The sequence below is a fragment of the Centroberyx affinis genome, unplaced genomic scaffold (genome assembly GCF_046629955.1).
Source record: "Centroberyx affinis isolate AG114_WGS23_722 - 3 ecotype Tasmania unplaced genomic scaffold, CSIRO-AGI_Caff_v1 ptg001091l_1, whole genome shotgun sequence".
In the NCBI taxonomy this organism is placed as follows: domain Eukaryota; kingdom Metazoa; phylum Chordata; class Actinopteri; order Beryciformes; family Berycidae; genus Centroberyx; species Centroberyx affinis.
In genome coordinates this window covers 28178-45000 of record NW_027279636.1, presented here as the reverse complement: position 1 = coordinate 45000, position 16823 = coordinate 28178, and the positions used below count along the sequence as shown (strand labels likewise).

General features: G+C 45.3%; 1 protein-coding gene across 1 annotated transcript in view; it reads left to right on the top strand.

Moving 5' to 3' along the window:
- mpp7a (MAGUK p55 scaffold protein 7a) overlaps window positions 1–15005 on the top strand; it is a 130493-nt gene extending 115488 nt beyond the window's left edge. The window contains exons 15-18 of the mRNA XM_071523462.1: window positions 3274–3367; window positions 5408–5516; window positions 7053–7196; window positions 12755–15005. Of these exons, the coding sequence (XP_071379563.1) occupies window positions 3274–3367; window positions 5408–5516; window positions 7053–7196; window positions 12755–12934 (527 nt within the window). The 3' untranslated portion in view covers window positions 12935–15005. The remainder of the gene's footprint in view (window positions 1–3273; window positions 3368–5407; window positions 5517–7052; window positions 7197–12754) is intronic.
- The last annotated feature ends 1818 nt before the right edge of the window (window positions 15006–16823 follow it).

The window sequence follows — 16823 nt, the reverse complement described above, 5'->3', positions numbered from 1 at the left end:
ACACTGTAGCCTACAAAAAGCCATACCACTTTGCATTGTGGGATGTCAATCAACAGCAAACATGGTGATTTTGATAAACAAGAGGTTTGATCTGACAATAATAAAATAAAAAATTCTATTAAATAGCTTTGTGTGAGTATCCTTGTTCAATATTTAATTTCATTTCAAAATGTATAATAGGTTATATTTTGCATAAATTGTACTGCATATAAAGGAATCTGGTTCCTGCTGTAAATGAATAGGGAGCCAAGCAGGGAATTTTGAATAGCCCCAGCCAAACCAAAATTTGGCTGTACATTCTTTTCTCTTAATCCAAAACGGTCAGTCAGAAGAGGAAAGCTCTTACTTATCCACTGCTTTGTCTTAATTGGATGGGGAAACAAGAGCAGGTGGACAAACATATGACTTTTCAAGATCTGGTTTGTCTTCACCGGCACAGTAGAAGATAAAATTACTGGGAAAAACTTCAATGGCCAAGCCCTGTCTGCATGTGCGGTAGGTGGAGTGTACCATTGTGCTGCTTTTGAAAACAATGAACAGAAGCAGTAGGGGTTAGGAGCCCAGACTGGCTGTTGTCAAGTGCTTAGGCCTCGATGAATGCCCCTTCTTTGGAGGAAAGAAGCTCCTTAAAGATGAAATAACTCACACTACGGCCTTTCAGTCATGGAGATAAGCTACTCCCCCCCCCCCCGCACTCTGCTGTATCCATTTGCACCCAAGAAGCCACTTGTACATCTGTGCACCGAGACAAAACACATTGGAAGCACATTGGCAGAGAAACATAAGCGCGCGAGATGCCAGATCGAATTCCGGCTACACAGCGGCCCGGTGCACCCTGTGAGTCTTTAGCAACAAATCAAAATAATCACTTTGGGTGAAGGATGTTTAGCTTTCTCGTGCCAGTTTAGTTTTCACACTGTGTGCGAGTGCGTGTGCTGCTTGAGCGATGAAGGTCCAGTCTGAGAGACACACACACACACACACACACACAGAGGGAACTGTCTGGCAGTGAGTAACACCCAGGGCAGCTTTCAGGCAGGGCGGCTGGTCCGCTCAAGGCCCAGGCGGTTGGTTCTCCTCCTGTGTAATTGTCAGCTTTTCACAGTCCGCCTGACAAGCCCCGAATGATGGAGGAAACGGCGTTTTTCTACCTCCTGAAGACATGCCATTCCACTGCCTCATGATTTGGCACCAGGCTATTCGCTCGCTCTCCTTCTTTCTAGTTCTCTTTCTTTCTCTCTTTTTCTCCCTCCTTTTCTGTCTCCCTCCCTCGCTGCCTCCTCCCTCTCTCTCCTTTTAAGGACCAAATGACAGCTTGCCATAATTCTGAACGCCGTCCAACGCTCCCGCTTATGACTGGCTCTCTCAGCACTGCCAACCAACTTTTTTTTTTTTTTTTTCAAAGTTTTTAGCAGTTCTGAGATCTCCCAAAGCCAACATGTTGGGACAAATGAATCTGTTTGATTTATATGTTTAAGCGGGGCAATGGCACTCGTAATTGCATAGTTACCATCTGGGGCTTGGGAGGAAACTGCGACGAGGAGTGGGAGGAAATATGCGGACTGTTGATATTAATTGCCATGTTTGTTACATGCCGTGTGGCATAATGGATGTGTCCCAGTCGAAGTCTGACACTTGAAATGTCCCTGGTATTAAAATCCCATTGGCCGGGCCTTGTTTTTTTCCATAAGGCCTGTTAATTGCTCACAAATGTGACCCGTGATGCTGTGCTTAATAGAGCCCAGACAGTCGGATTCTGACCCATATAGAAGATGTATGGCACAAGTCCTGGCTCTCATTGAGAGGAAAGAGACTCGGAAAGTATCTCGTCTCCCTCCCTTTTTTATGTTTGATTACTGCCAATGGACACATGGATGTGTTTAACACTTGCTGTTGTTTCAGATTAAGCCCGAAAGCGTTACCCCCTTTTGTTAATTTGAAAACCGGAGCTTAGGAGACCACCGGCTTGTGGCCCCGGTTAAGGTTTGGCTTTTTTTTTTCTCCCCCTGCTTGTCGCTGTAAAATGTAAACCAGCCGTCTAAGTAACACAAGCAGCGTTGCAATAAGCCATTAGAGTAGGGGGTTAAACATTTTGATTCCAATCCAACCTTACTGATATTTTCCATGATTTGGGAATGAATGGATGCACATTCTTTTGTTGCACTGTAATTATTTTCTGTGCCACAAAACAGATGCCAAAATAATGCATGGTGGATGCTGTTGGTCTAAGTACTGAGAGGCTGTGTTTGGCAATGTGTGTTACACATTTCTGAATGGGAGGCATACAGTAAATATATGTTATCTTATGACAAGGCTGTTCTGGCCCTCTCTCAGTGTTTTTCCTACTGTTGTCGGGTGGTTGTTGACAGAAAGTAATTGATCTTCTTCAGTGTCTTCTGGACTACAGCTGGATTTATGACCATCTTTCCTTCTCAGACTGAGTGACACATTGTATAAATCACACCATTGGTTTTCCATAAACCCTGCCGATCAGCCTTTGCCTAAGAAAAAGGAAAGGCTATGCATTGAAAAAGGACATTTGCGTCCCTATGAGGCTACTGCCGCAACACATGCTGACAAATAGAAAAAGTCAGACGGGGGAAAAAAACCCTGGCAGTTTTGGTTGCAAGAGCGGTGATAAAAGTTTAATGGTTTGTTTTGGAGCTGGCCGGAGCGTGCAGACAATTTGTCTGAGGGGTGCACGGCGCTCACCTCCGACCTTTCTCAGCGCTCTTGAAACGAGCCGCAGCGCTCGGCGACCCTGCGACCCTTTGCAAATCCGCCGGAGTCGCCGCTCGCGTTCCCTCCACGTGCCACCAACCCCCCCCTCCCACTCCCCCGCTCCCTCCCATTTAACGGCAAGGGTTTATGGTTTATGGCCAAGTAAATGTAGGGACTTGATGTTAATGAGAGCTCCCAAACTCAATTACCTTACAGCAGCTAAATCTGGTGGCTAATGCCACGGCTTCTGTTCCTGAAGCCACTGCAGCTGCATTACAGGAGACAAATTTAATAAGGCACAGTAAACCACTACTGAATGTCAGTTAAGTGTCTGAGTTTAGTGCTGGAGCGCTACAGGTTGTGTATTTTATAGCGCTGTTACACAATCATATATACAAGGGTTGGCATGGCGCAGCGTGCTGTGTTTCAGACTTACAGCGATGTTAATAAGGGGCTCAGTTCAGATGGGTTCTGCCCCAACAGTGAGTCAGACAGTCTGGGTTTGAGGTAATCACTCCTCCTCTCTCCGTCTTCCCCTCTTCTCTCTCTCAGACACCAGTCGGGCCAAGAGGAACCAGGAGAGCGACGGCGTTGAGTACCACTTCATCTCCAAACATCTCTTTGAGACCGACATCCAGAACAACAAGTAGGTAGAACGGTGTCTACTAGAAATACAGACACGGTATCCAAAACATTCAGATTCTAACTTTCTAACAGATGTTCATGATAAAAACAATATTTGCGTTTAAAACACAAAAGACCCTGAAACTACATTGCATCTGTCTTGCTAAGTGAATAAACCTCTATTAACCATATTTGAGATTTGAGTCCCGTCACCCTGGTGGAAACAGCAGAACTCCTCTCCCCGCTCTGAGCCACTAGAGGCAGTGTAACAAGTGAAAGTGGCCGGTTGACTGACATTCACTGCCACTGCACTAACACGGCCTCTCTCCTCTCCACCGTGTGTCTGTGTAACTGACTGTGAGCTGGTGTTGACAGGGCCGGGCCCTGCGTCGGTAACAGATCTCCAGATACTGGCCCCGAAGTCTCCGCTTCCCTCTTCCCTCTTCCCCTCCGCCGCTCTCTCTGAATCCAGCCGCGCCGCAGCCCGCCTTGACATTTGCGGCCGACAAATTGAAACGCAAATTGTAATCGTCATAAGAGTGATTGATGCCTTTCAGCCGGTCTCACACGAGCCAGAAAAAAAAAAGGAAACAAATTTGCGCGCATACACGCAAACACACATATATACATACAACACAAAAGTAAGCCTGTGGTGGCGAGTTCGTACAGAGTGTCAGAGTATGCAGAGGGAAGGAGGAAGAGGGGGTTTGTATATTTAGGCCGTGTTGCGGTGCGGGTCGAGGCATGCGATGTTTTTCAGGGAGTCGGAGGGGTGAGTGACAGAGCTGTGATGTGGCGGCGATGCGTGGGACACTCCGCGCCGAAATTACAAGGCAGCCGAGGAGCCGAGGAGTGAGATGGCCTTGTTTGCGTTATGCCTCGTTGCATGCAGCAGAAACAATGCGCTCCCTGCAGGAAGGCTAAATAAAAAAGGCGCTCAGGAATGGGGCCGTCGCAACGTGTGCGCAGCGTGAACAGCTTTCCCAAGGGAACCCCTGTTCTATGGGAAAAATGGCAAGCGTCCATACAGTTGATGCTCAATATAGCCAAACCTCCACTGGCATGCCTTCCTATAGTACTGTAACTCCCAAATCTATATTCCATCTCCTCTCACAACAAACAGTACAGTATGCGGCAAGGTGTGAGTTTTTTAAACACGGGCTGTCGTACGCTCTTAAATTAATTTCCCATAACCGAATATGAGGCTTGCTGGAGACTTAAAACCTCCCTTTTTTCTAAAGCCGACTAAAACTTTCTTACATGGGCAATTATTATAAACTTTTTTTTTTTTTTACATGGCATCAGGCACAGTGAGGCAGTCATTTTGTCCGTCACTCGTCATGAGCAGACTGCGAGCATACCACGCCGTCCTGTTAGGTTGACATTTTTTCCACGTCGTTACTCTGCTCGCTCGCTGGCTTTGGTTTTTTTTCCCCTCCTTGTTTTCCGCTAAAAATACACACTTTTTTTTTTCTTTTTTTTTTTTTTTTTTTTTTGTCATGACAGCTGATTGGTGTGAAGGAGGGGAGATTATCTGGTGGAAAAGTGTTTGTTTGCTCGCGCCCTGTCGCTCGCCGGGCTAAAACCCCCCTGGCTTAGGGAGGCAAGTTTTTTGGCGTTCGGGGGGCTTTGTGGTCGCTCTGGAACAAACAGGTGTTACTGATTGAAAGGGTAACATAGGAGATTATATAAAAACCGGCTTTGCCAGAACGTCTGGTTTTTGCGTTCTGCTGAAGAACGCTATCTTCAGATCTGTCAGCGGTTGAAAGAGTAATCCCCCTGTCCCTGTGGATCTGTATGGCTTTTATATGTCATTATTTCTAAGCTGAATCTCAGGAGTGTGTGCACACAGTATACCAGATTAGGACGGGATTCTAATGTTACTCCCTGGGGTTGTTAGTCTCGCATTAAATACTGATCAAAGAAGTGTTTCCTCAAGCAACTTTATTTGTTGCTATGTTGCTTTAATTTGCCCTCTCTGTCTCCATCTTCCCATCTCCCTTCTCTCTCTTTCTCTCTCTCTCTCTCTCACTCTTTCCCTTCCCTCTCACCTCTCGCTCAGGTTCATCGAGCATGGCGAGTACAAAGGGAATTACTATGGGACGAGTTTGGACTCGGTGCGCTCCGTCCTCTCCAAGAACAAAGTGTGCCTATTGGATGTCCAGCCTCATGTGAGTGACACCAGCCCGCAAAGCGCGCCCTCCCTCCGTCCCTTCCTCTCCATCCCTTCCTTGCCATCCCACCATCCTCCGCTGCGCCCTGTATTTTTAGTCCTTTGGCACCTCCGTCCCCACCTATCTCGGAAGCAGATCTCCCTCGTCGGAGAGGCCGCTGGCTTTCCCGAGGCCTTGGCTGCTTACTGGGTTACCAAAGCGGGTTTTAAAGGGGGCATTTTGAGGGAGCAATTACCGCTAATTTCCTCTATTTGAAGATTTCCTCTTTGGCTTATGTGTCTTGGGTGGTGGCGATCAGCCCCTACGCAAGTGGCCGGCATGTCGCTGAGCCCCAGCAAACCCCCGGAGCACGATTCCCATTATCCAGGGCCAGGCCCGTATCATCCAGCCTCAGCCCCACAGGCTCTACTCTGTTTGTTTTCGCTCAGTGGATAATGACACACAGGCACAAATACGCCATTATATAGATTACCCTGGCATGTTCTCAAACCGCCCGGCCCGAGCGGCAATGAGAGTCAGCCCGACAGCCCTCGGCTACAGTGTTTGAAAATGTGCCTATGTGAGCACATGTGAGGGAGACGTGAGCATGCTTACGTGTGCGTATTTATGTTTAGCATACATTTGTGTTGTTGTGGGAGCCAAAAATCCCCCCCCCCTGCCCCTCCCTCTAATGTGAGCCCCATCCAGGCGTATTCTGCAGCATGACTTATGGATCCGCTCAGCAGCAGTGTCAGTAGCATGTTGTTGCTGAATGATGTTGTCTGCTCCCATGCTGACTGGGTGAGCGGCTGATGAAAGCAGCCTCCCTGATGGAGACAGATGGTCCTCCCATGGTTCTTCTCCTCCCTCTTCTCATCCCCTCTCCTCATCCTCTCTTCTATCAGTTGTGGGTTTGGACCCGCTGCCAGTTAGCACAGCGAGGAGTGCCGATCGTGGTACCAGGGTCTTCGGCTCTCCCATACCATGTTTCAGTACACAGGCACATGTTGAGGATCAGTCAGGTTTCCCACTGGCCATGGAAGTTCTGGAATATCATTAGAGTTTAGAGAGCTGTATTGCTGTCAGGGGAAGTCAGGGAATATCAGGGAAGTTTACAAATGGGTCACTTTCCAGGAATGTATTTTACAACTTGTTTCAAACATTCATTGCATTACATGGTGATTTTCAGCCCAACTGTAGTGGAAAGCAGACTGTGTACTCCTCTAGAAAAACAACTTTAACAAACCAGGAAGGAATGACGTTTCTTAGGTCCTGGAGGCACTTCAGCTTAGTTATGTAAAGTCACGGACTTTTACATTAGTGCCACTGTGGGAACCATGCCAACAGTGTCAAGCTGTCATCACCAGAAAGTAGAGACAGAAAGACCAGGCAGATATGGAGAGAAATGTGTCTTGACTCTCCTCTTACTCATGCTCTAGACAGGCAGGGAATATCGATGTTTGTTTCTGTTTTTGAAGCCCTAAACAAATTTCTACTTCCACTTCTCTTCCAGCACTTTTAGATATATATTTCTTCTCTTTTCTCTCTGTTCAGACGATAAAGCACCTGCGGACGGCAGAGTTTAAACCCTACATAGTGTTCGTGAAGCCTCCGACGATTGAGAGGTTGAGGGAGACCAGGAAGAACGCCAAAGTCATCTCAGGCAAGGACGACAAGGGATCCGCCAAGCCATTCACGGTAAGACTAGACCCAGAGGAGAGAAAGTTTATTTCTTACTTGGAATAACAATCAGATCAACATAGTATGGTTTTTAGTGTTTTAAACTGCTTGGAATACCAGATGGGTGGAGTTTGGCACACAGGAGAACACCGTGATTGCCAGAAGATTTAGACAATCACAGGAAATCTATTTATTATGCTTTTCAGTGACTGACAGTTTAACTGACACAATTTGTATTGTCCTGATGCAGTACACCCTACCTGGTACCCAAACTGGTTAAAACAAACGCTAAGAATTATTTGCAAATACTATTTAGATTAGATCAGATGAAACTTTAATGATCCCTGTGGGGAAATCGGGGCGTTGCAGCAGCAAATAATAGGATACAGCAAAGAAAAAGTAGGAAGTTGAATTCTTGAAATCTGAAAATAAATGAATTTGCAGCAGGGTGTGCAAAATACAGCAGTAGAACATACAGAAACAGAGAGAAGTGAATGAAAGATAGGAAAGTGATGCATGATATGAAAATAAATGGAATTGGAAATATAAAGATAAGTGGAATATATAACAAAATGTAAGCAAGGCCTGATCAGACTTGCCCCTATTCACCAAGTACTTTAATAATTCATCAGATTAGCCGTTAGTATTGTAAATTAATCTTAGACATGAACTCAATATTAGGCTGCTGTTGGAATGGATCTCATTTCTCATTTCAAAAGGGACTAGACCATATCTGGATCTTGGAAATGCTCCCTTGGGCTTTTTTTTTTTCTTTTGTACAATCGACATTTTTACCAACACTCCATGACTGCATATATGTTGACCTTTATGACGTGAAGGAAGGTCATTGACTTGACATGAAGGACATGGATGGTGAATACAGTTGGAGTCAGATGCTCGGATGGTGTTATAGAAACACATGGCTTTACTCCTAACAGGTTAACAGAGCAAGAAATAACAGAAACCCTATCTGGGTCCTGTGTGTGTGCGTGTGTGCGTGCGTGTGTGTGTGATGAGGTCATCCCTTGCACACCTTTAAGCCGGCCCAGCGGGGACACAGATGAAACCAATTAGCCGGTGTTCTGGGCTGCTGAGATGCCGTTGGGTGTTGGGGGTGTGTGTGTGTGTGTGTGTGTGGGGGGGGTTGTATGGATGATGGTTTTCCCAGCCCCACCGGGCCCAGCGTTCGCTCGCTCGCGTGTCTCTCTCGCCGTGGGGCCGCGTTCGGGCCACGTCCCGGGTCACCGACACGCCCGGGATGGCATGATGGGACGCCATGAGGTGAGAAACGTGAGGAGAGAGGGAAGACGAGAAAGAGCCTGGGCTGTCAAAGAGATGGAGACTGACGGGAGATGGGAAGGGGGGGCTGTTGTCTGCAGGTGTAAATCTGGGTGGAAATGGTATTTAGCCCCCCCCCCCCCCCCCCCCATGTGTGTCTGCTTCGCTCAGTCACACACACTGAGGTGTTGCCATTCAGGAAAAAGACATGGTCGGTATTGGGAGGTCGGCTCTAACTCAGAACATACCTCAAGCCTTTAAGACGGTGACAGTCACAGAGTCAGCTCGCATATTCTAACAGTGACAGCAAGCCAACAAGTCTCTCAGGCTGAAAGTGGGATGGGTCAAAGGGCGAAGGTCAGTAGGTTAGTAGAACAGGAGCTCAAGTCCTCGTAATGCAACTTGGGAAGGTTGAATATGTAAACTTTTTAAGTATTTGAATATTAAAGGTGCCTTTTAGACAGTGTAATTATAATAAACAAACGCTAACAGTAACAATACTACTGGCGTGAGATAGAGGCTACCAATCATCTCAACCATCTCATTTGATTATATACAATTTGACAGTGATATATTGATGTTTTGATATGCTACACATAGCACAAAGCACACTTAAATCACTTTGACATTTAAACATTTAAATGCTGAATATGTCTGACACCACAGTGAAATACATTTTGCCCTCATTCTGCTCCTCATTTCTGGCTTAGTTGTCACAAACAGCGAGATTTCTGTTGCTGTTATTGGCCCTTTATTGGCTCCTGATATTCCCTCAAGTACAGATGCATCTCTACAGCTCTCTGACAGGTAACTAACCGGGTTCTGTGTTAAAGTCCATGTACATTGACAGGGCTTTAGCCACCAATTTGCTATTAAAGGAGCTGAAAGAGAAGCCCTTGTTTGGTGGGATGTCTCAGACATATTTTATCCAGCGCCAGCTGTATTTCTCTCAAAGAGAGAGGTCTGCTTTAATGATAAAGGCCGAGGAACAGTTCTCTCATTGTTTTAGCAGAGCAGTCTGACTTCAGGCCCATTGTTTTAACTGGAGAGCGTTCAGAATAAGTTTTCAAAAGGAGTCGAGGCATTCTGTAGAATCAACCAAAAACAGGCTGATGTAATACATTATGAATTTGGCATGTGGTAACCACAGAAAATGACACTTTATTATAGCATATTGGGCAATGCAAGTGGATGAACTGAAATTAATCTGACTCACCCGTAACTCAAGCAGGGACCCGATTTCTTTTCTCAAGAATAATAAAAGCTGCGGACCTCTTGCCAAACCAGATCTGTTCGGTTTTTTGACACGTATATCATTTCACTACAGAGGGCAGGTGTATTTTATTGGGATCAATAAAAGCTGATTTTCCGTTGAAGACCTGACATATGTGTGTATGTGGGGTGGAGGTGGGGGAGGATGGGGCTGAGGCTGACACACTCTCTGCTCTGTTTTCTACCTCTAAAGTATGCAAAGCCTTTCAGCCGGTCTTGCTGTCACTGTATTACTGCTTCTGTTGGTATTTCAATTTAGATAATAAGAAAAAAACCTCTACTGTGTGAATTTTCTTTGCAAACAGGAGTTACAGTAAAGATGCACAGTAAAAACACCTATTAAAACAATAAAAAATAAAAACGCATAACACATAATCAATATAACAAAAACACATAAAACGCATTTAAATCTCTGCTGCATCATATGCCATGCAGACAAGCATCAATGATAAGACCAGACAGGAAGTCAATAGCTTAATATAGTTCAGTGAAAAGTCACTCATCAGTGAAAGAACAAAGTGCTTATACAGGCACAAGACACTACATCATTTCATTTCATGTGGAAATTAAGCAATGTAATGGCAGTTGGGATAGATGAGTCCCGGGTGCTTTTAGTCTTGAGTTAAGGCAAGAGGCATCGGCTCAAACTGCCCTCTGAGGAGATGATCCAGTATGGGTTTTTGGATGTCAAAGAATTTCCTCTCACTCTTGACTAGCCCTGCTTTCCATTTGTCTCTTTCACCTTCATTGTATCCATCTCTCTGCCCTTTTTACTTCATCCTACATCTGCCTCTATCTTATTCCTTTCTCTTTTTTTTTTGCTCCCTTGCCTGATTCTCTTTCCATCTCTCTCCCCAGCTTGCTGTCCCCTAACCGGCGTCCCGCTGTGATTAATGCTCTTTCACCTGGCATGGCTAGAGACAGACACAGAGACGCAGCCACTCGCTGGTGGACATGGAAACATCACATACACAAAACAGCGCGTAGTCTCCCGGGTTCACTTACTCGCCTGGGACAGGTCAGAGGGGTTGTCTTCTTGGCGTTGGACACAGTGGGTCATCTGTTAGTCCTGGTCCAGCTGATCTGAAGCGGGGGGGGGGGGGGGGGGGGGGCGGGGGGGGGGGGGGGGGGGGGAGCCCTGCGAGGGCTCGGTCCAGATGACGGAGAATAGGCCTGCAGCGGAACGCCTTCCTCCCCGGCCCAACAAACTCCCCTGCCCTCCCTGAGCCCTCTTTTCATCTCATCACATCCTCTTCCTCCCATCCTCCGAGACGCAGGCTGATAAAACCATCATATCTCCCTCACAAAAGACAATAGAGCGTGAGATGGGTGTGGGTGGGTTTTTGTTACCGCCTGTAAGGTAGATACGCGCTAGACGGCCAGACGAAAAGAAAAAAAAAGGAGACGGGGCTTTTAGAAAGTGTCATAGCGAGTGAGTGTTTATATTTAGCTGCGCAGCTAATCCAATATGAAGCGGAAAACCACCAGAAACATTCTGAAGTAACTCCTGGCCGGGAGGAACGTCTCTAAAAAGCGAAGCCGTTTAAGAGTTTTAAATTTTAATGAGGCTATGTTTATGTGCGCACACACTGTATGCACACACACACACACACACACACACACACAGCTCGGCCCTGGCATGTGTGTGGGTGTGGGTGCACGTGTGTGTGTGTTTGAGTTTCTGCGTATGAATGTGCATTTGTGTGTGTTTATAATTGTGTGTTTGGCAGAGGGAGTCAATATAAAACCATATCTATCCGGAGATCTAAAGTTGAGTGTTCCCAGTAAAAACATAAGGCTAAATCAGTACAGCCGCTCTCGCCCTGCCATGTGTCGCTGAGGGCAGAAGCAACCAGGGCCCACAGAGCTGAACCGGCCTCAACCAGAATGCCCCGGACAGACCACCACAGAGGGGTACCTGGGCACGAAGCCGCCTCAGGATACAGAAGCTAAGAATACAGGCAGCCCCAGATAGGCAACATTTAGCCTTGACCTGATGAAAATATGTTTGTAGGCTATTCTTAGTAGCTGCCACTGGACAGCTGGTTCGCATAGTGAGAAGGGAGACCGTCCTGCAAGCCTCCGTGTCGGCAAGCATCCGAGAGAAATTCCCAACTGCGATCGGATTATTATTATTATATGTGGAACTCCTTCATAAACAGGCCCTTTGAGCGTCCTGATGGCTCAGTTGGCTGCGGTGCATGGCATGACATCCTGGATTCATATCTGGCCAAGGACCCTTGTCGCATTGTTATTAACAGGTCATCTTAATAATAATAATAAAATGGAAAAACTCTGTGGTTCTTTGGCTCCGCCCATTGAGGTTTAACTCAACCAACTTCTACCTCCAGAGCAGCTCTGCCCACGAGAAATGTGCGCCCAAAACTCCAATCTGACAACATGTATTTGGATGTCCGTTATGGCCTCTGTCTGCAGCAGGACTCCAGAGGGGGGTTTGCACAACACATCAGCATGGCCCACGCTTCCATTTCCGACACTGAAACGGCCTCGCATGGTCCGCGAGCGGTCACTGGCCCGTCACACACACATGAAAGCCAGACTGGCATGTATCAATTATGTATGTTTTACATGTCTTGTCTGTGTTTTGTCAATTATGGTTATGTTTTGTCGTATGCTTATTTTGAGCGCATTTTATTTTCCTTGTGAATCGGATAGCCGTGTGTATTCAGTGCAGGAAATTATGAAAATTCCTTGAGGTCGGGTTCTTGTATGGGGAGGTTTTAGTTCGCGGTCTGTGCCAGGGTTCATGTGTGGATACCATGTCTTTGGGAGGTTATAAAGGGCTCTGTACGGGCTACTTTATGTTTGTTCGTCTGTTTATGGCCATGTAATTTGTGTTTACAGTACGGGAATTTATCTCCTCTCTGTTTACTGTGGCCATTGTTCTCTCTTTGCAGCAGATAGCGAGCCTGCTCTTTTTTTTTTTAAGCGGTCAGTGAAATTTACTGTCCTTTGTCCATTTCTCCATGCTCATTGTTCTGTCTCCTTCGCCTCCCACGCTGTAGGAGGAGGACTTTCAGGAGATGGTGAAAGCCGGCCAGGTGATAGAGGGTCAGCACGGCCATCTGTTCGAGAAGGTCATTGTCAACGACGACCTGACCGCGGCCTTCGGCGAGCTGCGGCAGGCGCTGAAGAAGGTGGAGACGGAGACTCACTGGGTTCCCATCAGCTGGACTCACTCCTGAGACCCAGACAAGCGCCGGACTGTACGCAGAGAAAAAAGGGAAGGGCTTTGACAAAAATATGCAGGTTTTTTTTTTTATCTTTTTATGTCCGCTGCGGCTGGTGTTGGTGGGGATAACGGGGGATCTGACAAGACGCCGCCGGACTGCTGCGTCGCCATATCTGAACTGCACGGCGCTGAACCTGGTTCCTTTGCCTGGGATCAGGTTGGATTTAGACTTGAGCTGCGGTCTGGATCTGGATCTCCAGGTCTGACCAGATCTGACTTGGCCAAGCGTCCGTCACTCCGGGTCGAGGCTAAGGGCTTCTGTCCAGGATATGGGCCTTGGCTGCGGCCCGAGTCTAGGACATTGATCTGGGTCTTAGCTTGGGTCACAACCTTGGCCTGGATGCGAGCTCTTTGGTCCAAACCAGAGTCTGTACGTGGAGCCAGTCCAGACCGTCCAATACACAGCACCAGCAGTCCTGCCAGCACATCAGCCATCCCGCCAACCAGGACTCCTTCCTTAGTGTGTTTATAACATTAGCTCATTAGAAACCAAAGGGATTGACATTATTTTTCTTCTTGGTGGACAGTTTACATGCATATGTCTGTAAAAGAACACGGCCTCTGAGGAGAACGGGTGGAGGAGAGAAAAGAGAAAAAGATTTGCCTTCTGTCTTAAAATATTTTTGTGCTTCTAAAATGCTTCCATGACTGTTACTCCAAACAAAACATTGTCAGGTACACTCTCAAGAAAGGGCAATAGGTGTAATTTTATTTAAGAGAAATTAATATATTTTAATATTTTTCTGCTGTTGTTTCGCGTACCTTTTTATAAGCATATCATGACCGTAGTCTTTAGAGCAGCGCAATCCAACCTAGTAGTAACTTTGACATTGGAAGCGTCTCTTCATGGTGTCAGTGTTTTGATTTCATCACCTAGTCCAGTTTTCCCCCTACAAAGCACATAGAGAGCCATTTTGTTTAGGTGTTTTATATTCCATTTAGGAGCTTTTCGAAAAGCCGCCACCCTTCATATGAAGGTGCCCAGCATAACAGCTCTGCCATTTAAACTCCCTGCAGTCCCAGACACTTTTGGCCGTCTGCTGGAAGAAAATGTTCTCAATCGTGTTTCATTAGGGTGGAGTCTTTATTTTTATTCACACAAAAATGGCTTCAGCGAGGCTCCTAATAGAGGGTCCAGGTTTATAACTAAGAGAAATGCGAAGTAGCCACTTCTTTACGAGCGTCATGTTGTATGGACGTTAGGAGTTGATTGTTATTTGGATGACTCTCCCGTTCCTATTCTAACTCACCCTCCCTCTTTTATACAAATTTTTCTACCCAGTTCTTTTACTCTGTTTCTCAGTTTCTATCGTAGAGATACTTAATATTGAACTGTGGAGCATTGATTTTCAACGCAGCTACTAGCTAAGAAGTTAATCCTGCCTCTACCATATCAGTATCCTTTGTAAAGCCCTTATAGATGTGTAATTATAAGTGCTGGTTAGCACACTCATCTCATTTAATTTAGGGAAAACTTGATAGAAAGCGATATTTTAGTCTCTCACCATCCCCCTTTTTAAAATTCTCGACAATTTTGACTCCTCTCTTCTTATATTCACTCTCTCATACACTCTAACTGTGTATCTCCAGCTCAGGTCGCAATACCCCAAAATATTCCCCTATCTATTTTGTCTGTTTTATCCATCTCACCCACTACAATACTTTTTTAATTTGTGTTCATTTTCAAAAGGGTAATATGATTGTTTATGCTCCAGATTTGCTAATGATACCACACAGTTTAAGCCCATTTCAATCATTGGCTATATGTTTTGTCTTTTTCATGACTATGCCAGTAGAGTATATTTGTATTCATTTTAGTTCTACATTATGTTCCCTGTTGGTTCATCATCTTAATTGTTCATTTCTTCATGTTGTCTTACCCCTCTGCCATTTGTAGTATTGATCAAAATCAGAGGTTTACAGTCTGTGCAGAAATATTTTTCTCTTCTTACTGTACATTAAATATTGTATATGAGGCAAGCTGTATGTGTTCCCATATTCTTGATAACGCTACATTTTATATTAAAAACTAAACTTGTATTTCCAAGGTCTTGAGTTTGAAAAGTAATTTAAATAATGAATTTATTCCAAAGGGCAGCGATCAGCAGGCCTCGAGAACAATGATGGTTGAAACGGGGCTGTTCATGTGAAATAAGACTCTTCGGTAGGGTTGCAAAGGGGTGGAAAATTTCCGGTAAATTTCCGGAAAGTTTCCGGTAAATTTCCATGGGAAGTTAAACTGGGGAATTTTGGAAATATTCCAAATTGGAAACTTTCCATGGGAATTAATGGGAATTTATGGGAATTAATGGGAATTTATGGGAATTAACTGGGAATTGAGGGTAATTTAATGGAAAGGTATCATATCCAAGCATAAATATTTGTTTTGTTATAAGCAGACATCCATCCAAAATAATACAATTAAAACAGATTTATTTGTAAGTAGAACTTTATCAAGTGTTAAATATTTTATTGAACAATCAATTCTTTCATTGAAGAACAAAAACATGAATGTTGAGTTAAATATTACTCATCCCCCTGACCCAACCCATTCAAAAATGAACAAAAATGCACAGGAATGCACAGTGCATGTAGGGGGCGTGGTCTCAACAGCCCTGCAGTAAGCAGTGTGCTATGTGTGCATGTGATTGAGGAATAGCATAGATATTCAACTGTACTTGCATGATATCTGGTTGTTTTAGTCAGGATTATGCTAAAATATATTTTCCCCAACTATATTTAAGTTCCCTATTAAGAGCATACCTTCAATTTAGTAAATTCCTGGTTTATTCCCGTTTATTCCCATAAATTCCTGTTAATTCCCATAAATTCCCGTTAATTCCCATGGAAAGTTTCCAACTTTGAAAATTCCCGGAATTTTGCAACCCTACTCTTCGGTATGTCAGAAATATACTAATGTGTCTAGGATCTGTGCCCTTGAGTGCCGTTCACATCTACTTTCGCTCAGTCCGATGGAGAAACAGCATCTTTCATCCACCCCACAGAGGTTCGCTCGTGAGTGCACAGTTGTGTAAATAGAGCTGACACCTTTCATCTTGTAGATGACGGCGCTAGAGAGCAGTAAACGTCAATCACTGATTGTTTTTCTCACCTATGGGCCGTAACAGCTGAATTTGATTTCAACAAAGTCGGAGAACATTTTTCCCACGACACAGTCGCCGCGGTGCTGCGGGCATCAGGAGCAAAATTCAGGTCAGTGGGACGTCAGACTCTTCACTCCACTTGTGAAAGTCATTTTCTACAAATCATATCTGTTCTTTATTAAGGAGTATGTAATTAATAAAATGAAGTAAAAAGCTGTGTTATTGGGCATATGTAGCTCAGTTGGTCTAGACGCAACGCATGTAATCACAACATTCTGGGATTGAATCTGGCCTTGGACCTTCGTCGCATGTCATCCCCTTCATCCTCTCCCACCTTTCCTGTCTCTCTTCACTGAAAACTGGCCAAAAAGCTTAAATGCCAGAAAAATAACCTTAAAAAATATTGAAAATTAACTTCACACCGTAGCTGCAAATTTTCACACAACTCGTGCAATCCTGTAATAGTATTCAGAAACTATACAACATCACCACGAATGCACCGTGGGACTGTACCGAATGTGCCGTCTGGACAACTGGGTGGAGTCTGAGTTCGTAAAAGAGACACTGAAGAGTGCTTGGGCCGAGACGAGGGAAGGAAAGGGCCTGAATCCAGTGGATGTCGAAACATCTTGAGCGGCGCGGCCCAATTAAACCCCAGCGTCCTGCTACAGCAGCGGGCCAAATTACTAAGTCAGATGTCACTGGGCCTTCAAAAACAATGGCTCTGTGGATGGGGTG